Genomic DNA, 25607 nt, shown 5'->3' on the forward strand with positions numbered 1-25607 from the left:
GTAACATTGTACACAGCAAAGAAAATGCTGAGATATGTAAACACTATTGTTATAGACAATGTAAGAACATCAGAGCAGTCAGATTTTAAGGAGTCTAAACAAACCTATGAAATCATCTCTTAACAGGTCCACAAAGCTGTTTTCCTCACTTTTTTATTTTTTACATCTTATGCAGTAAACTAGAAAACAAAGACTGCTGCCTTATTACCATTTGTCTAACTTCATTAACTTAAATTGAAAAAACTTTGACTTGGAACTATTTGCTTTAGAAATCAGATTTCTGAGTGAACTGAACATGCAGTCAGATCCAGTGAAGCATGAAGAACTGCCTGAGGGGCTAAGATATTTATTCTGTAACTGTGTACCTTCAGGCCCAAGAACATCTGCCAAAGATTGACACAGTGGTACCAACTTTTTATGACTAGCGTCAGAGCTGCGTTGTCAGACGGTGACAGATCGAACGTGGGGGACAAAAAGAGACACCGTGTGGAGATCAGGACCCGAACGGGAGGACCACTGTTGCCATTTTGTGATCTGCTGCACATCATAGCCTTCTAATTATTGTTAAAGGTTTGATTGGTGACCCCCCAAGTTTTATTTTTTCATCTTTCTTATCCTTTGTATTCTCCACCCAGTGTCCCCCTTGCTGCACATCATCATCTGTCATATTCGCGGCCTGTTCAGTTGGTGATTCATATGCACAGCGTCACCAACAGCACACTCTGATTTCCTCCCCCTCTCTTTTTGTACACTTTTATTTCTTTTTATCCTTCTGCCTTCCCCTTTCCTCTTTTTTGTCTTTGTTCTTCTGGCTGTTTTTTATTTCCATCGCTGTCAGTCTCGTCTCCTCAAAGCCTTTGTCACCGCCCGTCCATCTGAGCGGATATTTCCTCCTTCGTGTCACACTGTGCTCATTTGCTAAGGATAGCCGGGGACAGTTTGTATAAATGTCCCTGTGACCTTTCTGCTGTGTCCCATTTATGTAACGCAGACGGCAGAATGTGAAGTGTCTGTCTCAGAGACTGACAGCTAATCAACCTGCACCTCTGTCCGCATGTTGGGCTCGACATTTCTAATCTCTCCTAAAAAGAATTTACCCAGCGACACATTTTCTGTGTTGCCTTGCCTGCTTTTGTTTTCTCACAAGCTGCCACATGGAGGCGAGCATCCAAGGTCAGATTGCAGTGCCCTCACTCATAAATAGCCTAGCTTTTTTGGTGTGTGCGCAACGCTGACGTGTCATCAAAAGTGGGCAGGGATGGATGGCTTTGCCTTGAGGGTAAGATAGAGGGGGAAGAGAGGTACAGACATACAGGAGTACTCCCTTACGGGACTTATTTGATTGCTTTTTCAATGCCTCCCCCTCTGCTTACTATACATCTGTCTGGTGCCCAATGGACCTTTTCAACAGCAGACATTTTGACTTGTCATAGTAGGAAAAGCACAGCTGAAATTGATAACTTTAACAATGGCTCAATTCTATCAAGTGTCCCAGTAAGCTGTTTCAGTGAGTCAGCATGCACAATACCAGGGCCTCTCCTAAGTGGAATGCAGCCATCATTAATGGTTTTGAATACACCTGTGCTTTTCCTATGGAGATACTGAAAGGTGCCCTGAGAGCAGTATTAGAATGTATGCTGCAAAAATGTTCTTGTAGCAGCCAATGACCATGTTGACTATGACAAGTCAACATGTCTGCCGTGAAAAAGGTCTATGTGCTCAGATTTGTTGTTGCTGAAAAAACGACTTTACAAATTTGATAAATCTACTCACTATAAAGCCAGAGTCGAGGGAATTCTGATTCATATATTTTAATAATGTATTTAGGACGGGAGGCACCCATCACATCATTTTATTTGTCATTTGATTGCACATTTAAAGGTCCTGGTTGAGAAAAAGTTTTGCATCTTACAATTTTGGACCAAAGCACAGATGAGTTTCAAATTCTGTTCAAACTAAATTGTCATGTGATGTTGGAGTGAACTGAGGGTGTTGAGTGTCCCTGAAGAGGTCAAGGACAGCTTAACCAAGTCTTAGCTCTTATATCCTGAAGAGAGTTTTTTTTTCTCAGATGAAGTCAGATCAGCAAAGATATTACAATTAATTTAGGGGACCACTGAACGTCTGAACCAAATCTTATGGAAATACAATTAATAGATTTTGAGACAGTTCTCTCAAAACCACAAATGTCAACCTTATGGTGACACTAGAGGGATCTCAGAGGATCACCAAAGTCAATAGGATTCCTCTGGGGACAATGTATTATATTTAGTCAATCCATCAAGTAGATGTTCAGATATTTTACTGGATAAGTGAAAACTTATCACAGGTGTTGCTACAGAAAAAAATCAGGGGTCACCAAAGTCAGTAGACAGACATTGCCGCTAGCATGGCTGTAAAGTATATACAGTAGTTTGAGAATAAACTAATAAAATACAAATAAATAAGAAAACATCCTAGGAGGAACCTTGCTGCACAGTGTCAAATTTCTTGGAGGGGCAATGGATTCTCAATAGGCTTAGTTATGGTGAGACATCTTTAATTCTACTCTGAGCTGTACTGCTTACTCTGCAGTAAAAAAAGGTGCTTCTGTTATTTTCTTCCTTGCCCTTATATGTGGCAGATGGGGGAAGGGCCATCCCTGTCGAAACATACAGTAGACATGAAAGGATAAATGCCTACAGTAAATGAAAGTGAGAAGCATTTAATACAAACCACAAACACGTGCATGAGCAAAAGGAGTTGGCAGCCAATCACTTACCTCTCTCCCACTATCCCCCTTTCTCTGATGTTCATCAGTTTCTTTTCTTTCATCTTGCTTTTCTCTCATACAGCTTTTGATTTCCCCCCACACACACACACACACACACACACACACACACACATACACAAACGCACACATATCCCAGCCCAGTCTACTTACGCTCCAGCCATTTTTTCCCCCTACACTTTCTCACTCGCTCATTCACTCTTTCTCTCTCTCTGTCTCTCTCATTGTGGTTGTCTGGGCATCCTCTGCTGTTTTATAACAGTCAGTGTAATGGTTCAAATGTCAAGGAAAATCGGTTTCACCATTAAGGTCTTTGATCAGTTTGTTACTGGAGCTAGTGATCGTGCCTCTACTCTCTAGAACTATCTACAGCAAGTACATTAGTGATGGTCTCGACTAATTGCTAACTCCTTTATGGCGCTTTTGCATTACGTGGTACCTGCTCAACTTGCCTTGACTCTACTCGCCTTTTTTGGTTTTCCATTACGAAAAAAAGTCCCTGATACCTGCTAACAGGTACTTTTCTTAGGTCGAGGTTCCAAGCGAGCTGAGCCGATACCAAAAGGTGACATGGAAGTGACAGACGGGGGTGTCCTGAACAAACCCGCCATTTTTAAATAGTTTAGCCAGCTGTGTTTATTTTTGCTGCCTCCAGCTTCATTTGAAACAAAATGTGTCTTCTGGCTGTGGCAACAACAACACATCTTCTGTGTGTGTTGCGTTAGGTCACGGCAGTTTACTGACCAGCCACGCTGAGGCGGTACTAAAATCTGCAATGGAAAACGGACGCACAGTGAGGCGAGTAGAGTCGAGGCGAGTAGAGTCGAGGCGAGTCGAGCAGGTGCCATGTAATGGAAAAACGCCATTAGACTCCTCTTTGCCTTAGTAGAAGAGCTCTGGGTGGCAGGGTAACTGGTAGCTCCTTGTCAATCTTCTGTCCCAGTAGGTAGCCACTAAGCCTAGACAGACTCTCACTGTTCAATAATTCTGCTTAGTAAACCACTGCTTTGGTACTGGACTTGTTTTCACAATAGTAGGCTTTTCTGCAGTGTAAGTTTTGTTTTTCGCAGAGCCTGACTGAAAAATGAACTATATTAATTGATTGTTTCAGCCAATAGATTCAGCAGAAACACAACATTGACATGCTATTACCTTATAAAGTTGTTGTTGGCTAATGTATTTGCAAACAGTTGCCTATTTACACACCCACTCTTTTGGAGTTTCTGGCCACCTGGCAAATATAAATCCAATATTTACTTTATCTCTGTTTTGGTTTCCACCAACTCCTGTGGGAAATATCTACCACTTTTGCCGCTAAATGCTCTACTATGTTCACTAGCTAGTTGCTTACTTTGTCTCTCTGTTGTTTGGTCGGTTTTACCAAAGATTATTTGCTTTAAAAAAAAACAGCCGCTGCGGCTAAAAGACAACCTTGAGAGCCATGAGAATTAATAAAGAACCATTAAAGTTGCAGGCCATAAAAAACAACAATGAGTTTAGAGATGCTAATTGTCATTATGTGTTCTTATGTTTATGTGTTCTTTTCCCCTCTACAGGTATACCTATACCCTGTGTCCGTTCAATCAAGTCACACAAAATAGCACGGCAGGAACAGAGGTCTCATTAGGGTAAGTACCTCAATCACCTCCTCTTTAGTCTCCATCTATCTGTAAATTGCAGGAACGTCTGTCTGTCTGTCTGTCGGTCTGTCTGTCTGTGTGTTATGCACATATCTCTCGAACTGTTAGTCCGATGGATTTCAAACTTGACAGGTGTCTTGCTATGGGCACGAGTAAGTGCAGTGCCAAGTTGTTTGGACGTTGTTTGGATTATTAGATATCGTTAAATGTATAGGTAAAAGAAGCACACATTGGCTTTTGCCGCTCTAGCCACTGGCCTCTCACCCTGAGGACCAGAGACGGAGAGCAGCGGCGCTTTGGCAGCTAACATGTGACATACACCTCAGACCCACAAAAATCTGAAAAGTTGCACTACTTTGGACTGTCTTGACAAGTCCCGAATTTAAGGACGTTTCAGAATCCCACACATGCAAAGCACAGCCAGCTACAGACAAGTGGCAACGAGACGTATCTGTATATGTGTGTCGGTGTATGGGGGCGTGTTTGGGGGGAAGGTATCCTGCACATCATATGCAGACGCCACATGCAGAACGCTTTACAACAGCGGGGGGGGGGGGGACTCTTTTCCTGCTATTGTATTAAATTGCTGTGAGCTGGCAGAACATAACGTAATCTCTGAGAGTATTCCTTCACAGTGCTGTGCAATGCAAGAAAATCTCAGAGTTGAACCGGGCAGACACAGCAGTTTTCCTCAGACTTGCCCTGGGTCAGGTCAATTAAGTCTGCTGCTGACTTACAACACTAATAACATTACCATTGCCAAAATGCCCCCGTGCATCAAATCATCAAAATCACCGTTAACCGTCAAGCCACTAAACCTGTATGGAAATGAGCACCTCTGCTGAAGTGTTAAATTCGTTAATGATCAAACGACACGAGACAACGTCTCTCTCTCTCTCTCTCTCTCTCTCTCTCTCTCTCTGCGTACATGCGGTCCGGTTCTGGTGGTTGATGAATGCAGATATGTGCTGATCAGCTCTCATAACGGGCCAGGTGGGTAGTGCACTGCCATGAGTCCATGACACTAATGTCTGATTACTCCACATTTTCATTGTGATATTTTGTGATTACATTCTGAATCTTCCCCGTTCTCTGTCAGGTAAATACAGTAGTGCAATGTCTTCCTCTGATGTAGACGTAGCCTACACTGTAAGTCAGTAGTAGGCTATACAGTGGAGGTGCATATTAAGTGGTTTGGGGTCCTTATTTAAGTAATTTTGGGGTACAATTTGGTTTTGAAGAATTCTACAAGCAGCAATACCACAGGCCAAGCAATCGCCCGTTCCAAACAGGCACATTTTCAACGGGCACTGCACTAGTTGTTAAAATCCCAAACGATGACCAGCCTACTGTCCTTGGCATGTCAGAGGCAATGGAAATATTATAAATGCAATACCTAATTTGAGGGCCACTTTTTCCAAAGAGCTTTACAACATTGTGAGTACATTGTGTGCTGTGACATTTAGGGCTGGGACGGTATGGATTTTCCTTACCGTGGTTGAAAAGCAAGAAATTCCCGCGGTATACCGCAACCCCCTTACGAGAGTAGCAAAAGTTAGAGCGAGAATGGCAGGGTGACTTAAGTGAGTGACGTGTGGTCGCACAAGGAGAGCGAGCGTTAACGGAGAGTAGCGTATGAGTGCCGCTGTGAGGAAAAGAGAGAGGAAAAAGAGTTAGCAAAGATGATGTAAAGTGAGTTAAAAGTGAATAATAAAACAACAAGCTAGAACTTCTCAAGACATGGTGGCTTTATCTAGTGTCAATACTGCCGGTAAAGTGAATGGCATTACCCCCAAAAAAACATAATCTTAAACCTTACAACATATGTTACAGCCATAGACTGTATAAAAAGATTGCAGCACAGCATTTCCATTTCAGCTCAATGTGAGAGTCTTTACTGAGTTTTGCGGTCATTTAGGGCCACAATGTTTTTTCTCATCTCCGTTGATCCATTCCACAGACAGTTCAGAAAGCTCTTTTGTCAATAAAGTAAAATATAAATGAAATAGTTTGCCAACAGTGCCGAGTGCAGCCTGTCTAGCAGCTAAGCAGAGAGGGCAACTCGGCAGTTCGCTAACTTGTTGCTCTCTCTACCAATATAAGCCGCTCTGTTTTAGGCAACGAAACGTGCATGCAGGTTGAAATTCAACCGTGCCGTTTTATCGGGATAAAACTATAAACAGAAGGAAACTCCGCTAGCTGCTAGGCTAATGTGCAATGGTAAACACTGCAGCTGTAACGTTAATGTGTCTACCTCAGCTGAGAACGGATATATGTCTTTGCCTTTCCTACCGTAATACACAGTAGGAAAGGCAAAGACATTTTTCCGATACAAGACATTACACAGGTACTCTCGCATATAGGCCTAATAGTCAACACGAATAGACTGTTATTATGTGTCATGGAACATTGCGCTCCCCAACTCGCGAAAGGTCGGATTTGCTCCATCTTTTGATGATAAGTTTTATTTAGAAAACCTTGAATCCATGTAAGACACAATGTCATCAGACACAATCCATGTCATTAGAATCAATGACTCCATGTCATTAGAATCAATGAATCCATGTCATTAGAATCAATGAATCCATATCATTAGACACAACGTGCACACGTGCAGGCCGATGTTTTTTTGCGGTGATGACGGTGACGAGCTCAGACCCGCGGTAGGCGTCACGTGACCGCAGTATTGCGGTAATGGGATAACCGTCCCAGCCCTAGTGACATTTCAGTTTTTTAGCAGAACACATCCACACTTCCAATATGAAGAAAACATTGTCTTGGGTCTTTCATCACACAATAATTTTCAAATTGTTTGATTTATACTAATTAGATAAATTCACATGAAAGCAGTTTTCATTTCATGAATGGACCTGAAACAAATCCCACCACAGCACTCCTATGACAGCTCTTTAATCATTGTTGCAGTGCTCATAAGAAGTTACACTAAGACCAGTATTCAATCTCTGTTAGGCTTCATACGACCTTTAATCAATCGCTAAAAGATCTCTATTATAGTTTTAATACCTTTTGATCAATGACAAGCAGGGAGCAAATTTCATATACTGCTGTGGTTGTATTTCCTCAACCTCGAAGGATTTCAATTTCATCTAAAGGATTACGCTCTGACCTTTTACCATCCCCTTGGGATTGGCTGTGTCGACTGCTGGACATTGGTGTGTATCAAAATTGCTATGTGCTATTAAAGATGCCACTCATTCTTCATAGAAACGGACCTTTAGATGTCACAAGACAGTTTTTTTTATTCTTCTCCAGGTGTGTCAGTATACTGATTGGAAGTGAAGTTGCTCTAAGAAAAAAGCAAAAACACTATCTATAGTATAACAGTAACTTTCTTGGTGAACTATGTGATCTTGATTATTTTCTACCTACTGAGTGTAGGCTGTCATTTAGCTGCCAAGTTTTGCTTCTATTATCCACCTTTCTCTTCTCTTCATTGTAACATCACTGTCAAACAGATCAAGAAAAAAGTATAAACAACATACTGATGTTTTTCTTGTTTCTTTTTTTTCTTTTTCTCTTCTTTGAATTTTAGATTTGAGGTGATAATTACGGGATGTCGCCTCGCTGTCCTTTTCCACTCTCATTAGCCTTAACTGTCAGTGATCTAACACTTTCCTAGGTTGCAATTATAGAAACCATTCCATCGACATTGGACATCTCTGGAAAAAAAAGCTTTTATGATTTGCTGCAACTTCTCCCCAAAGAGGAGGACGCAATTGCAGTGCTGTTTTGTTGTAGCGGGCACTTAGGCTAACAACTTGTTTTGTGAACAGACAATGTAAAGGCATAAATGACCACGAGAATTTGCGACAAAGTGTCAAAACATTTTGTCTTCTTTGAGATGCAATGCCATTAGGCTTGACTTAAAGTAAGACTTTAAAGATAATTCATTAGCAATTATCCCTTTCTGCACATGTAGTTTTGCTTTCAAATGGCAAATTAATTGGAATGTAAAGCAATCTGTGTTGTTTTTGCACCGCCACCTCCCACACTACCCACTCACTTTTGGAGCGGAAAGTGCAATGCTTCATCATGTTTTTAGCGCAGGAAAAAGGAAGAACAGAATGCTAACTGTGAGTAATGTAACCCCAGCGCTTCTGCCTGCCTGTCACTCATGATGGTATGGAAGGGCAGAAGGACCAAACAGAACTGGAGAGAAGGATTTCAATTATGAAAAAATGTATATGTTTTCCACATGAAATGTTTTAGATAGGACTGATTAGATAGTACTGAATACAACAGAAATATTGTGGATGGCCATACTATATACTATACTAAACATATATTTTTCCTTAGAGAGGCTAGAAGAATGTTGGATTTTACATTAATGGACAAATAATGCTAGTTTTTGTTTGATCACATGCAAACACAAACACCATATTGGTATTTTCTGGGTGTAGACAGGTGGTGCAACACTATATGATGTACTATACTGTTTCCAGGGAGTGTGTTAGTGAATATATATGTGGAATGGTTTGGGGGAAGGAGGGGGAGGGGAGGTACATGAATCACAGCTTGCACGCTGGGAAAAAAGTTCATTTTTTATCCAGACAGGCCATCAGTCAGCCCTTGCAGGATATGGCTGGGCCTCCTGATATCAATCTGCATGGAGGCATCCTCTTTCTCCCCAGAGGGGGTGAGGGGGGAGAGGGGAGTGTTTTGATTTAAACGGCAGCATTTATCACACCTGCTCCAGCATCCTAAAGGACAACCATGTGAGAAAGAGTCGAGGGGAGAGAGAAGGAAAAACAGCATTAACATGTGAATGAAAGTGTGAAGCTGGATGACATTGGTTATACTTGCTTGTACCATTTGGACTAATTTGGATTAGTTATGTTGCGTTTCTGCAGTATTAAATAGATGGTGTTGCTGCTGACTTTTGATTACGGCTCATGGCCAGCGCTCAGTTTGTGTATGAAGTGTGTCAAGGCTCATAAAAGTTAAAATTGTTCCCTTAGCCCTAGCCTTCCTTCGTGCTTGGTTTTGCAGCATAGTTGGCCTTAGACCATTAACTTTACAAATGTTCTTAAGGAACAATAAATCAGCCTGGGAACAGTTCCTTTTGTAACTGCCTGCTCTATATTGTGGCCACACACATAGCCATAAAATTTTTATAAGGCACAGTAGTCATACTGTATGCTCCCAATTATCTGTAAATGTAGATATTATACAACTCGTATTCACTTTCTGAATTCCAATGTCTCTGTTTTCCATTTAGCTTTTCTGCCTTTCGGTCTCAGCAGCTCAACCGCTTCCTGAAATGACTATTGTAACAATAACATCAGCCATCATAATGATAATAGAGTAGAAGAAAATGCTTGCATTGTGACAAACACCATCTCACTGTGACAGCGTCATCCATCTTCATAATGTCCCCACTACCCACTCCCACCCAGGGCAGACATGGTTGGTACAATGACAGGACAGCAAACACAGGGTTTACTAAATGCAGCCCACCTGAAACGACAAACAAATTCACACCTATGTAAATCAGTAATGTGCAGAAGCATATAGGCTGTGTGCTGTTTGTTACCATCTTCTGCTTATATATGTTATATATGAGCTTACATAACATGAAAGCATTGACTTTGCATTTCATTTGAGGAAGAAACAACACACACACACACACACACACACACACACACACACACACACACACACTGTACATGCAAACAGAACATTGATCTCCCTAGCATGTCACATTAATTTCCCACAAGCCTCCATAATATTGATGTGTTCATGCAATATCACAATAGAAGTGTCTGTGCTAATAGTGATAGTAAATAATGATGTGTTGAAGCTCATGTTTGTTGACTGTCACAGGCTTCGATTCAACTTGGTCATTTCTGTGGCCGCAGTTTGTGGTGGTGTTGAGCAAATATTTCTTTAAGTGTCCTTTAGATATGGTTAGTGAGGGTCTTCTTGAAACCACTGCTGCTCTTTGCTATTGCAGTTTTGCTCTGTTCGACATATGATGATTGTTTTTAAACACATTTTCCCCTGTGCCTAATTACACAATGTTGTAGATTACGGCATTTGCAGTCCAGACAGCACCTTGTGTATGTTGCATTGAAGTAGCAGCGCTGTGGAAATAGGTCTGGCAATGTGAGACTACTTTAAAGAAGACTAAAAGGAACATATTGGTATTTTTGTTCACTTTCTTGCTGAAAGTGAGATAAGAATACACATATGTATGTATGTATATATATATATATAAATAAAAGTATGGAGCTACAACCATGGGGTTAGCATAGCTCTAGCTTTAAGACTGAAAGCAGGATCAAAAAAATTTTAAAATCTATCTACAAGCACCTCTAAAGATCACAAATTAGTTTTATCTGTTTAATCCCTCAAAATTTGTGGTTTGTGGTTTTGCAAGGATTATATGCCACACTATTTTTTGGCTGAGGAACAGTGACTTCCAGTCTTTTTGCTAATCTAACCTCCTGACCCTAGCTTTATACTTAATATTCTCATCCAACTGTCTGCAAGAAAATGAATTAGCGTATTTCCCAACAATTTTGACTAATTATTTTGAAGCGGTTATTGTCACACCTCTTATAGCTGACACAATGCTAATTTGTTTTCAGCTTCTTTTCGCTGCTTAAATGTCTGGGGCAAAATTATGTTTTACACTTGCCAAGTGAAACGTCGCACAATCAGGTAAAAAGAAAAGTCTCCAACCTCCCAAAGAGTCATAACTGAAGAAGAAATAAAAACTGCATGTTGTGTATCTGTGATAACATGATAGGATTAAGAAACTCGTATATCTACTGCTATTTATCATGATGCCCACAACCTGTCCTACTAATATGTGACAAGGTTCAAGCAACCTACAACTGATTTGTTGCTTTGGAAGTTGAGGGTGCTTATGGGTCAAAAATCTGGGTTGAAAAAATAAAGGCTTTAATATATATAACAGGGAACCAAAGCAGCATTAAACATAGGGCAACAAAAAATAAAACAACGGAGGAAAGCAAAGTGACAGCCTTTTCTTATTTTCAAAAATTAAAGTGAAACAATAACATAATAATAATAAACAACATGAAAATAATTGAATGCAATAACATTGTACCACTGCTGTGAAAATGAAAGCACAGAATAAAGGGAAATGTAGTTTCAAATTGTCATTAGCAGAAACACGGAGTGTGCAGTAAACTGCAAACAAACAGGTTCATACTGAAGTGATACAATTAAGTATATAACACAAGACACCAGCAGCAGTTTTTCCCCTAGTTGCACCTAATATATAACTTTATTTTAATTTCTCTCAAATTACTCTAATGGCTTAAATACATGCAGCATCACAGCTCACAGTCTATCAGTCTGATCCATTTAAGTTTTTAAGTCCCCAGGAAGTACATTGTCAACATCCAGTAATTAGCTCAGCGTTCAAGCCATTTCCTGCTAACAACCACAACAACTATAAAAAACAAATCTTTAAAGTATGCCCCCACAACAGCGCTTGGCCATAATAACCTTTCACCATGAGCAGAAGTGCATTTGAAATATTTATGTGGCCCCTTTCAGAGTTAGCTTAGGATAAACACATGGACATAGCTCCAGTTGCAATGATACGGAACATTCAGGACACAAACAAGAACAAGAAGTTTGAACTCAGAAACCTTCAATCTGTATATTAAGCCAAATATGTAATTTGTAAAATTGTAATTTATGCTCACATAAAGGCCAATATTGAGGAAAATGTAAGAAAAATGTAGATCAATTAAAAAAAATGTGTAAATCAAAAATGAATCTATAGACCTTATAAATGTGTGGCGAATCAAATCTATAAACTGTAAGAAAACTAGCATCTCCATGCTAAGATTAAGCATATTTTCCTCTAGACGGAGCAGGGTGGGATGATTTTAATGCAGCTGCGGACGAGGCAGAGATCAGTTGAAAGGTCATTCAATGAGTTTTTGTTTTGGGACTCCAGGGAAATCAAGTGGCCACGCAGTTGGGGTCACAGGGTTGGCGCGTGTCGCCCCGCGAAGTTCAAGGAGCTTGGCCTTCTTTTGTGCTGAGGTCAGACTGCTCTGCACCAGTCATCATCAAGAGCACAAGGGGGAGTGGAGAAAAAGGTGAACAGCACACTCTGACAGTCAAAGCTTGGTATATTGGAATATACAAACCATAAAAGAACAGTGGAATACCACAAAGTGAAGAAGATGTATGACTCAGAGTGTACACTTTTAAAACAGATTAGATACAATTATATCCGAGGAAAGTTATAAATGTTCTGTATTAATATTATGACTGAAGCAGATGCATGGGCTGTAGAGGTATGCAGCGTGCTACTATGTTACAGAGTCAAGGGAGAAAAGAAAAAGTGTATTGTGAAACAAAAAAAAAAGCCTATTAGTGTTGTCAGTTACGTCTGCAGGTTCATAATGCTCAGTATTCAAACCCACAGGTCTCCATTGAACTGCTTTGTTGAACAGTAGATTTTCAAACAGAAAACAGTGAAGAAGTGAGGTAGCCTAGCAACATTGAAACCACAGTGAATGACTGTGTATGCCCACTGCGAAGAAGCCAGGCAGTTGAAATGGCAGCACAGAGCAACCCCAGAGAGAGTGGGATGTGCTGGCCACCATGGAAAATTGGCTGTTTGTAGCAGTGCACTGTAGACGTACGCATGATGTTATCAGATCTGCTTTTTTGAGCTACATACAGACATGCATAACATTTTCAAACACCTGCTGCCAGGCTCACTTTAAAACCAGCGCTAGTGACTTTATATTGTTTTGCCACTATGCAGTTCTTGTAACCCTCTAAAATAAAAGATCTCCAGAATGTAACAGAGAAAATATTCCCCAGGTGCTGAGAAAAAGAGGTGGAGCAATGTGAATGCCTTCAGGCTGCCAAAGTCCTTTGAGGGGCCTTAGCTTGAATGATCCAGCTGAGCAAATTTACTGGCACACGCTCAAGAAAGGAGGCTCTGCTCTGTGACCATGGTAATATGGAAATATGTTCATTTGATCAATAAGAGTCCATTTCTCATGAGGCATCTGAAAAGACCAACATCTTTTTTTTAAGTATTAAAGGAATGAACTGACAGAGAACATATCATGTCTCTTCTGCTTTTAAGATGAATTACTGTTCACTTGTCCTTTTTATGCATAAATAGGAGAAAAGCACTGTGGCTAATTATCTCGATAGGTGGCCATTTTATTGTACAGCAATCGCGAGGGAGCTGTAAGATTATTACTGTAAAACTACTCGAAGTCTCGAACACAAGCAGGTTACAAATGAGCACAAAGAAATTCAAGAGTCAGGGAATGACACACTTTAACACCTCTTAACAAAATAACCTCACTTATGGGTGGCAGTTAATAGGCTAAAAATACAATCAGAATCTTTTCTGACAATTTGACAATATTTTTCAGCTTTCACTCACTCTGTGATGTGTGTGAGTAAACAAACAGGGTTGGCAGGGATTAATGTTCTCCGTCGCTACGACGGATTTCCATCAATTTGATTTTAGAAATGCCATATCTGAGATCGATGAAGATCCGAGGTCTTAAAAAGTCTTAAATTTAACTTGAAGAATCCTGGGGGGGTACCCTGTTAAACCGTACCGAATGCAATTTATTATCCCGTCTGTTAAGCCATGTCCACAATCTTTCACAATTCGCGACGGAAGGTTTTGACTGACCCTGGATTTCCACCGAATGCGGAACGTCTGCGGACCGGCTCCGCTGCGTATCGGCTCTGTGCTCCGCCATCCATCAATACCCACTAGGTCCAGATTTGTTGCGGTACGGCTGCGGCCATGACTGACAGCTGAAGTATCGAGGACCCACTAGATCTCACAAATTCAGGTAGAATAGAACCACAAAACCAAAAAACTGTTTGTTTCCATCCAGAGGATTAGAGGGGAAACAACTCTGTGCTGTGTTTTCAAGGTGTAGTGCAGGGAAATATGATCCGCTGTGAGCACGGTGTATTTTATTTTGACAATTAACCGGATGTTTTGTTTTGTTTCTGTGCTCGACTTCCTGTCCTGCACTATCTGCTGTGTGATGAATTGCTGCCAAGCTCTCCGGGGTCCGGCAAAAATAGAAGTACTGCATATCTGCTCCGGAGGGCTGCGGATCGCCGGAGCTGTGCCAGAGTCGCAACGCAGCCGTTCCGCAGTCAGTGGAAATACACACATTGACTTTAATGGAAACCTATTGAATCCGCAGACGTTCCGCAACCGGTGGAAATTGGGGGTGAGTGTTTGTGCTATGACGCACAGACAGCCTTATAGCCTATTTTGGTTACACTTTTAACGATAGTAGGTTATGGCTGTATGTTGACATAAAATAATCATGCAATTAAAATAGTCAACTTATAACTTTGCTATAAAATATTATTAATTTATAGGACAAAACTCGGAAACAGTTTCCTCGCATATTAGCGTCATGATTTGTGTGCGTCTAATGGTAACCACTATTTGGCACGGCCGCTAACCGTTATGGATGCTTTGTTGCTGACGGAAGGCACAGACGTGTCTGAGATAGATAAAACAGTGTTTATTTATTGTTATTGTAAAAACATGTTTTAGTTTGAATTTAAATAATAAAAAAGCTTTCACTGAAAAGTCATATATGTTTCATTATTAGTAGCCCTTAAATAAAAACAGTAAATCTTGCAAACTTGATTTTATAGATTTGACTTGGTGTTGAATTGCATATTAACAATAACAAAAAATCTCCCTTTAAACATTTTTGGCCTGAAGTAATTAAATCGAGTGTAAGGTAAAGCCTTTCTACAATATGATTGCTGCAGTAGAAAAGAACAGCAATGGTTAGTCGTGGGATGGTACTGAAATATTGTTTTGTTCATCAGGAAAAGAGAACACTCGCAATACTCTTACTCACTTTACTTTGCTGTTTGCATCTTGTTGTACATTAAAAATCAATAGGTCGCGATTGCAAAAGCGGTTCTATCTGTAGGTAGATGTGAACAGCTTATGACTTGGCCTGAAAAAAGTTAAGTCAAAAGATATATTTTTTTTTACTTTAATCCCTGGGTTGGACGAATGGTGGCTGAATAATGCCACCTTGTGATCCACAGTCATGCTGATTTACTGCATACAATTACTGCTGTTTCGGATATATTCAAATATTTATTTTTCTATATTATGTCCACAAGAGGGCAAACTCCTACAATGGGAGACATAACTACTGTATAGGTGTAATTATTTTTTTTAAAATATAAACATGTATTTTAAAGAATCTTTTTAAGACCTATTCCGTAAAACTTTATTTATAGATCGTAGACTTCTCTCCCTCTCTAGAGCGTGCAAGAGGCAGGATATGACGCAGATTACACCATGGTCACGTAACCGGTTCCTAATTCAGTCAATTCGAGTCTCTTGCCGTTCCTTGAATTTGTCTGACAATCTTGGCATTGGCCCTTACCGAGTTCATCTCATCGTTTTCCAGATATGCATTTTCATGGTGTCTTTGTATAAATTACCCTATTTCTTCACCCTCGGTTGTTTGTTTCCTTCTGGTTTAGTGCCAGCTGCATGATAGAACACACTCACTGTGAATTCTCAGCGACTGGGCTCAGTTGGACATATACACTTCTCGTACTAGGGTAGCAGCCGTGCAGGCTCACACGAGAACGAGCGTTAGTCCTGTACCTGGACTATTCTTTTTGAAAATGATTCTGACTGAAAAGACAAATCATATTAATACATAGTTTACATTTCCATATCCATGTAAGTTTTAATAGTATGATCAGTCCATGAAAGTTCAACAATAGCCGCTTTCCGACCAAGTAGTTACAGGAACGTAGTTATAGGAGAAGTTCATTTCTAAACAGATCTACTAACTCTCCCCCAAAACCGTTTTTTCCATTTGCATTTGCACTGGCCAAGAGGCCACAGAGACTGGTAGGAGGGGTAAGGGAGTGATGCAAGCACGGCAAAGGTCTTTATAGTGTTAAAATCAGAAAACAAATACACAAAAAAAAGTATGAACTAAATACTAAATCTAATGTATATAGCATATTTGTCATAATTTAAACAAGTCTCCCGAAGAGAAACGGGTATCTCTCTCTCTCTCCCCCGCCTCTGTCTGCTGCGCTGTGGACGTGTGTGTGTGATGGCCGGCCAGGCGCAGGACACGCTTGTGGAGTTTAACTCCGAAAAGACAGTTAACCACAGTTTCCCGTTAATCTTATGATGGACATGTGTTGTGATATTTAAACAAACGAACCGTCAACGGCGAAATAAAAGCCTCTTATTTACGAGACCGGTCTGAGAGACCTCCAGCTTACCTCGGGGTCTCTGAGCATAACTGGGCGAGCGGCGAGCTAGCGGCTGGGGCAGGCGCCTGCTGGCTGTCGCCTCACTTCATGGAGCTTCTCAAATCCGAAACTTTGAAGCAAATTGTCAATTCGGCATCATTTTTCGCAAGACTGCCTATATTCGAAATCTAAACACTTAATTTCTCGCCTAAAACGTCAGAAGTGAAATTAGTGATGAATAAGATGGCGAAAATTGTCCCGTTGTTGGTCTGTCTGTACCGGAAACCCGACCCTCGTTCACCTCGGTTCATATACTGAAAAGGGAAAAGGGAAAAGACCCTGCCCTGAAGTAGGAGCTGAAAGAATTGAAAAAAAAACTGTGGCCAGAGGGACTTAAAAATCCCCAAATTTTATGTTCTAGGAACTGCAAAAATCCCTCCGGTCGGAAAGCGGCTATAGTGCTAGTGTTCTTAATACATTGTATACATTATCTTGCTATTCTGATTTCATTTTCACACTGTCATGTTGAAAACAAACAAATCACATTTGTTTCCTTTTAAGTAAAATGACTAATGGGTGTTTGTTGCTTTACTCTCCACTTCTTTGCTCTTTTACTCTGCCTACTTAATAAGTGGAGTTATGCTCCCTTTTTTTTTTTTTACACTTATTTTACACACTCACGCCTATATTTGTGTTCCTGAGGTGTTTATGCAATATGGCCCCTGAACCTGAGAGCCCACACTTTATCTGGCAATCAATGCAAAGGGTAATGACTCGTGTGTCTGAGGAGAGGGTTAAAGTGGTAGGGAGTGGAGGGTGGGGGGAAGCTGACACTGTGAACCCCTGATGGCCTTTCTGCTGGGTAGCCATGGCAACATCTAGCCCTCGTTAATGAGGCACAAGTGAGCTATTAACAGAATACTGATTCGGGTTTGACATCAGCCCTGATTCATATCTATCAGGAAGTGTTGATGAAATATGCACCCTGATTATGTTTTATAAATGCAAATAAAATGGCCTCGGAGTTCTGTTTATGCAGCGAATGGAAAACAAAATGTGCCATGGATGTTACTCACTGATTTAGAGTAATTATGTGGGTCAACGTGCTTTTACCTAAGAAAACTGGCCAAAAAACATCCAGTATGCAGTCTTCAATTGACCTGTTGAAGATTGTAAAACAAACAAAAAGAAATGCCATCTTTGTTTATCAGTCATATAAAATGAAGTGAAAGCAAAGCCCTGACTGAGCATGTGCCCTTCACATGTTCCTAAGCGTATGAATTATTTATTGAGGTGCTGGGCGCAATTGGTGGTAGGAGGGTGAGAGGAGCATCACTGACTGGCACAGTAATGACGGCGTCTGGGCTCATCTCAAAACACCACACACCTCTCTGATTGGTGACCTTACATGAGTGGCAGAGGTTAGTTATGCCTGGATGCCTGGCACTGCTTAGCTATGAGAGCACTGCTTCACCGAATCCAAATTAACCAGCAGCTCCCAAATTGCTCTCTCTACCTGCCTGTGCGGCGCGCCGTCTCATGCTGTAAATGATTAGCGCATTAACAGCATAGTGAGGGGACTAACTTGCTGCTCCAGACCTCTTGTTAAAGCAGAGAAAAGCATAGCTGTGAGGTATAATTCATTGCAGTGGCAGCTAATGAGTGGATGCTACAGTGGGAAGGTGACGCTAATAAGCACAGACTTAACACCATCTTAACACAGGTTGGGATTCAGTATGAGGAGCTGGTTGTAGAGAAGTAATCTGATGCTGAGTTGGCACATCGTTGACAGTTGCTGCAAATGAATTGAGTGTATTTGAAGGACCCAGCTTGATGTTTACGTTTTGTCACAACAAACTAATGAGAGATTCCTCGAGAGCTGGGTATTATTTAAACTGTTTTAATACTATACCTGACAACCATTTTTGACTCTGATATTCAGGAATATTATATAATTTTTTTTAAATGTATTTCTACATTCACTTTTAAGTTTCCAATTATCGCTAAATTGTATAAATTCAAGATAAAGCGGTCTTTTATGTTTTCCTGCTGCCATGAAAGCTAATCCAGTTATTTCAGAATTTGTACACCAATTGATCTTTAGAATCTAACCGTATTTTTGCATCAGAATGCATGGTAGTAGGACAAATTTGGCTCTAAGGGAGTAAAAATTCTTCAAATAGAAAATAATATTACCAAAATTCCAATCTACAATGAGGAATGATTAGCAAGCAGTCAGTGTCTATTTTCAGTACATTGCAGTTGCCATACTCAACACATTTTGGGAAAATATTATTTCTTTACACACTTTACGTATGAACGCAAACATGTTTCATACATGAATATACAGTATGCAGGCAGCTTGCTCCTAAGCATGAGAAGCAAGACATTCAGTGGAGTTTACAACTTTCTAATGTCTACAGACATACAAAGAAAATCCTGAGGGCAAATGAGCAAATTTATATTCTTTTTCTTGAGGAAACCACAGACATACCAAACCACCATTGTGTTCTTTTTCCCCTGTGTTTTTTTCACCCAGTTTCTCTCCAGTGAAGGCCCAGGGTCTCAAAACACAGACAAAAATACACAGACACACATCAAGATAGGCACAAATGCACCTTTGGCCAAGATTTTTCTCCCCACCTTCTTAGTATCTGCGGGGTGTTTAAACACCAGAGTAGAGTTGTCTAAATGATAATTGCTTCTAAAAGGTTGATTTGTGGCTATATCAGAGGGGGTAACTCTCTTCTCAGTGTTGAGCGAGATTAGCCATGGATCTTCAGGATTTATCACTCAAGGCATAGAGATTAATGCCGCAATGAAGTTTGAAACAGAATCACTGGCAACGTATCGTTTTAAAAGAAATAAGAGGAGCTTATATCAGCTCAAGCCAGTATCAGAAGAAGAAAAAGAAGCTAATCAGCGTTTTTAATGCTAATTATTCTTAATGAGGATTAGATTATAAAAAAGCAGTACAACAATACAAGTACTCTGAGACCAATTTTGTCATAACAGTTACAAAAAGTATTTTACATGTTCTTAAAAAAAAGTTCTTAAACATATATACAGTAGTATATCCATGATTCTTTAGATCTTTATTTAGTCCTTCAGTAAACCTTGCTTTGAAGGCATCAAGAAGGTGAAACTGCAATTTTAATAGTATTTTAGCGGCTACTGGATGTAAATGAATCACAACTCTATCTGCTATTCTGTGTGTCAATAGAAATGAAATCTTAGTGATTCAGAGAGAAAATTAAATCACATTGACTCCCTAATGTGTGCAGTTAGAGGTGTGTTTGTGTTCTGTGTGGCCCTCCATTTTACCCACAATGTAAAGCAACTGTATGGATAATAGGTTTAGCTGGCTAGAAATGCTGCAATTACAGTTTTATCTGTGATGGAAGGAGCATGTTATCGCATTAGAGGAGGCCAAACAAATATTGAATTATAACCAATATATCTGAAAATAAGAATCTCCAGGTTTCAAGCCTTAAAAGGAGCATGTGTTCAATATCATCCATCATTTATCATTAAAAGGAAGTCTGCATTTCTGGCCCCTCCCTTGTCTCCATGTGGTTGGAAATGGATTTTCTACAAAAGCTAAGATGCAATTTACTCTCTGCTGCCATTGTTAATCTATTTACATACTTTAATTATGTTCATTCATGCTATTTTATTGGACTGAAACCAGCAATGTGTCTGCTTTGCTTGTTCTACTCCTGAAAATTTGAGTCCTATTTGTACAGTATAGTAGTAGGGTGTGTATGATTGTGTTGAGCAGGCAAACAGGATTCCTGTCTTGGCTGCAGAAAATGGGTGCAGCAGATAAGCGGCCATGTTTTGAAGGAAGAAGGGGGTGGGGGTGCAATTTGCACATTTGAGTTGTGCTATCTTGTCAGCCACAGGGTCAGACTTGCATATAGTAATGTTTATGCAGCCCGGTGTAGAGGTCAGCCGATATGGGTTTTCTCTGGCCGATGCCGATCTTTAGAAATCAGGGTCAGCCAATGGCTGATAAATGCTGCTGATTTATTTTGGCCGATATTTGGCCGATATGTGCTTGTTTTTAAACCTCTATTTGAAAGATAAAATGTAACACTAATATACACAGAATTTCTCAACAAAAACATTTATTGAACACTTCACCAATCTACACATGTATACTTCAATTACAAATGTATAATGTAAAAACATACTGTACTATATTGTATAAATAATGTATGAAAAATATATTAAATAAACGAAACAGGTAAGAAGAAAATAAACTGTCAAATAAACTTTTCAATGAAAAAATAAAGTTTAGTACACTTAGCAGCATTTATTAAACTTCTGAGAATACAAATCTGCAAGCTCCACAGAAAGTGACCTGTTATTATTAATCTCAACACTATTTCCTCCTAACTCCTGTTGAATCACATCAGACTAGGGCTCTCTAAAGTCAGTTCTTGTTCACCTTGTTTGTTAGATCATTGTTCATTTGTTGAAGTGTTTTATCTGTGTTTTGGGGATCCTACTGTTACATGTCCCGTTGCACTCATTAGGATCTTATCTGAGCAGATTTCTGTCATTCAAACAACTCTTAGTTGTAATTTAAAACTTGTCCAGCCAATTTAATACAATTAAGGGTTTTATTCGTGCTCGAGTCCATAGATGCAGTTAATGGATACAGGCATGGGGAACTGAAGGCTCTGTTAGCAACGGTTAGCTCCGTTAGCGGTTAGCTCCAGTTAGCTCCGTTATAAGAGTGGATGAGACTGCCACGGACAGGGGTAACAACCAGACTCTGATAAATGACATTCGGGGAGCTTCCACAGCGGTGTGGCCGCGGCGTTTTGTACGGTTTTATTAGTACAGTTAATCCCAAGGCAAGAACACCAGCAATATGCTACTACTAACGGTAGCGTCTGAGCCTGAAGTGACTGTGCGAGACACACGGCGCAAGACTTCACAAGGGGAGGGGCTGGAGGCAGCTGGTCTGGGTGCGCTGTAAAAAATGTTGCCTATTCATGTTTTTAACACTAGGCTGCCCGCAGATGCACCTGCCTATTAATCGGCTTGATATACTGGGATATTGGCCGATGCCGATTATGTAAAAAAATGCCAAAAATCAGCCAATTAATCGGTCGACCTCTACCCCAGTGCCATGCAATTAAGCAATAAGATATGATGTTTTTCAGAGGTGTAAATAACGAGCTGTGTACTAGTCTGGTGATAACTGTAGAATGACCAGCAAATGTTAAATTCAGGTAGGTATTATTACAGGGAATGATCTGTCAATATGATTTCATCTTGTGACTCCTGTGAATCCAAATGACTGGAGTGTGTTTGCCACATCTGAGTGATAACTTAAGCCTAATTGATAGGGCCTACGCTGCCTCCTGGGGCACAGGAGGGCTAACAGAGTGAGAATGGAGATTAAAGAAGAAAGTGAACAAAGGTGAGGCGAGGAAATGAGGTGTGTGCTTGTGGTGGGGTGGTATGGCAGACTAGGATGCATGAAGGTGATGCGCAAGGGATCACTGGTCAACTAGCAGCGAGAGCCAGAGCACTGTCACTTTCTCCGCTTGCCATGTCTGCTGGCCCTGACAGCAATCCATTTGAGGGCCTCCTGGTACTAACAGAGTGCTAAAACCCAATCAAACAGGCTGGAAGGAAAAGGCGAGACGCTCTGGCCCAGCCGGCTTCCACTTGTGTGAGCAATTCACCTCTGACTGACCTGTTCAGGCATCTTAAATAAGCCATGCACATCATAGACGGCAGAAAAGCCACCTTCAGGGACCTGAAGACAGCCATGTGTCTGTAAAAGCTGGAGAGTGCTTTTTAAAATCAAAGAGGACTCCCATGTTTGCCCTCATCAAGGTCAAATGAGAATAAAACGACATTTAAAGAAATACCGAAAGAAATTCTGTTGTTGGACACAACTTAATACAACCAACTAGAATATGTGTTTTCCTACTTGCTCCCACGTTCCTCTATGTCTTGTACCTGTCATCTAAGATTTATAGTTACAATTTGTTGTTTAGGGAAAAAAACGCAATATCAAATTTTAATTATGTATTAATTTGTTGTGCCAATTTTGTTGAGCTTTAGAAAGAAAATACAGGTATTATACTATTATATCCAAATAGCACAATATACTATGGGCTCAATTACGGAAGTAATACAAATATCATAATAGGCCATGAAATATAGACGATTAGCTTCCATAATACTAAAAGCTATACTTAAAGAATGCAGTAGATCTTGCTACTTGCTACTACTAATCCCATGTGGAAAGGTCAGTGTAGGCACATTGATCAAGTGTTGTGCACTTGTGACAGAGTTGGCACTGGTGAAAAAAGCACTTGAGCAGATTAAAAGAACAATAAGTTGAATTTATAGCTTTTTGTAGCTCTTTATCCAGAATGATTAACAGAACATTGACAAGCTGTTTACAAAAAAGGCTTGCAGACCATCAGGTTATAATTTCACTTATTTATGCTTCCCTCAAAGTGAAAAGATTGATTTCATTAGTTGTTCTCTGTTCTGAATATTTAACATTGCAGACAGAAATTAGTTGCTAGCCTATGTAGGGCAAGAGATCAGAGCAACACACATGTCAGTAAAATCATTAATCCACCATGCACCAAATGCAGTAAAGATTTTCCTCCCTAACAAGATTACAATGTTTTACTAAAACCAACACTCACCAGCAGCACGACTGCGGATGATGCCACCTCAAAGAAGCTGCTCAAGTTCAACAAATGATCAGAGGAAGTTAGTTGGTGAACGCTTAATCAAATGACATCTGTCAGTACTGAAAGCTGTGTTGGACACTGGCACCCTGGTTTGCTTTGGTTTTCATAACTTCTCTTGAAATGTTTGGTGAGAATGTAATTAGCTGGGCTATTAATGGGCAGGCAGAGCCTCATTTGAGATGGCCTTCACTGGCGGCATGTTTTTCTCCTCTACTTCCCTTGTGTGGTATTGCATACATATTAACTCTGACAAAATGGTAATTAATATTTCCCTTCCATTGTAAAAGAGGAGAGGGGACTCGAGAGCACTGGTGCCAGGATTCAAAAGAGGGCACTGCCAGACTGGCCATCTTGCCAGTTTTTCATGTTTGCTGGGAGGAAGTGTTTTTCAATAATCTAACCTTGTGTTATTTAATAAAACAAATTATATGTTTCTGTTTTTAATTTGTCCCAACAAAGAGAATTTGACAATCTTGACTAATAGACAGAAATTTTGTTTCCACATGCACTTTATAAAAATGAAAACTGACCATTTCTTTCTTATTTCAGGAGGTGGGGGATGTGGGTAGGAACACCAAAGAACCAGTACAGTCAGATGGAGTATGAGAATGGAGAACCATGCTGGCAAGGAGGTTCACGCAGTACTACAGTAAGTACTGCATGTGTTTCACACAAAACAATACATACATACGCATAGTAGGCACACACACACTCTTACACTCACAGTAATGTGAGCATATGAGAGCACAAAGAGGCAGAATGAATGAACTGATGAGAGACAAATGAACAAATGGTACGTACACACTGACAGTCAAATAGACAGATGGACAGATGATACAGGAAAGGATGAGGGAACAAAAAGAAGTCGTTTGCACAGCTCATTAGAGACCCAACCTAAATAAAAGATGTGATACAGACCTCATTTGGATTTTAATTCATTATTGCAAATATGTACATTTTATGTCCGTCACCTTCCGCTTTCTTTGTGTTGGCATTCTAAACTCCGGTGGATATATGAGGACTATGGTTAACTGCTCCTTAGATCTCTGCGGTAAATCCAGACAGCTAGCTAGAGTTTTCTGTTGCCCGACTAAAACACCTTTAAACGTACACATTCCACCAAAACAAGTTCCTTCCAGAGGCTATTTTGCGGAGGCACTATTGCTCCATCCAGCGCATCCTGTCCCAGAATGCTGTGTGGACTAGCCAGACCTTCCTCTGTAGCGCTGTGGAGCTAGGTCTGGCAATGCGAGACTGCAGGTTCTGTAACTCTGGTTGAGGAAAGTGGTTAAAGTGGTTGAGGAACAAAACCTTTGGATGTTTTGTCTTATTATCCTACTAAAAAAACTACATACTGTATAAAGGGAAGGCTGCAAAACCTTTAATGTAAAAAATTGTGGAGGAAGTGTTGTGGAAATTGACATTTTGCTGAATTTAGAGTAATCATGGAAGATGTTTTGTTTTCATTAACTGGGGAACAAGGGAAATTAGCAATAAAAGCCTGTATCTAAACCAAAAGCCTGAATCTCTGTGCCACTAAGGTACATAAAGGCCCCAGCCACTATTTGAGAATTTAGGATAGTTTGAAACTGTGGCACAACTGTTATTTGTCTGTAATTTGAACAAGGTGGGCCTAGATAAACCAGTCCTCACATACTTTTGACACACGACTCTCTGGTGGTAAATAAAACTAGACCCTCTTTTTACATAAGCCCAAGATGAATATTTAGCTACACACTTTAGAAAACACTTCTCCCACCAAAACCCAAATATGCTCTAGATAATGACTTTAACAGTCCACCTTACAAATAAATACAACTTAAGTTAACTGTACAGAGAGGCAATGCTTATTTCCAAAGGGACAATTTGAAGCCTTCTCGCCCAGTCTGCTCTCCATGCCTCATTCTGCAAAATGTGTATTTCAACAATGGAGAGTCAGTCAATCAGTAAAAGACATTCAGTCCTCATGGCCCACAGCCTGGCAAAAACATGTTTTGTTCAAAGCCACATGATGGAAGCTGACTTGCTTTTACCCCTCTGTCAGTCTACATTGGTTTTATGGTTAATGTTGCTCTGGTTGCATTCTCCTGCAACTTACTCTTCTTCTACTCTTCTCTCTATTTTCCCAGCATTGCCTTCTTTTTCAGCCACTTTTATGAGATCCATTTACATTTTTGTGTAAGAATTTACTCA

At 40.3% G+C, this 25607-nt stretch overlaps 1 protein-coding gene across 3 annotated transcripts in view; it reads left to right on the forward strand.

The window, feature by feature from the left end:
- LOC144534255 (glucosidase 2 subunit beta-like) overlaps nt 1–25607 on the forward strand; it is a 123063-nt gene that overhangs the window by 93337 nt on the left and 4119 nt on the right. For 2 of the 3 annotated variants that reach the window (XM_078276087.1, XM_078276089.1), the window contains 2 exons: nt 4327–4398; nt 23964–24063. In XM_078276087.1, the coding sequence (XP_078132213.1) occupies nt 4327–4398; nt 23964–24063 (172 nt within the window). Of the gene's footprint in view, nt 1–4326; nt 4399–22040; nt 22685–23963; nt 24064–25607 lie in introns of those variants that run through there. The other variant, XM_078276088.1, reaches the window with a different exon arrangement.

The sequence above is a fragment of the Sander vitreus genome, chromosome 19 (assembly GCF_031162955.1).
Source record: "Sander vitreus isolate 19-12246 chromosome 19, sanVit1, whole genome shotgun sequence".
Classification (NCBI taxonomy): Eukaryota; Metazoa; Chordata; class Actinopteri; order Perciformes; family Percidae; genus Sander; species Sander vitreus.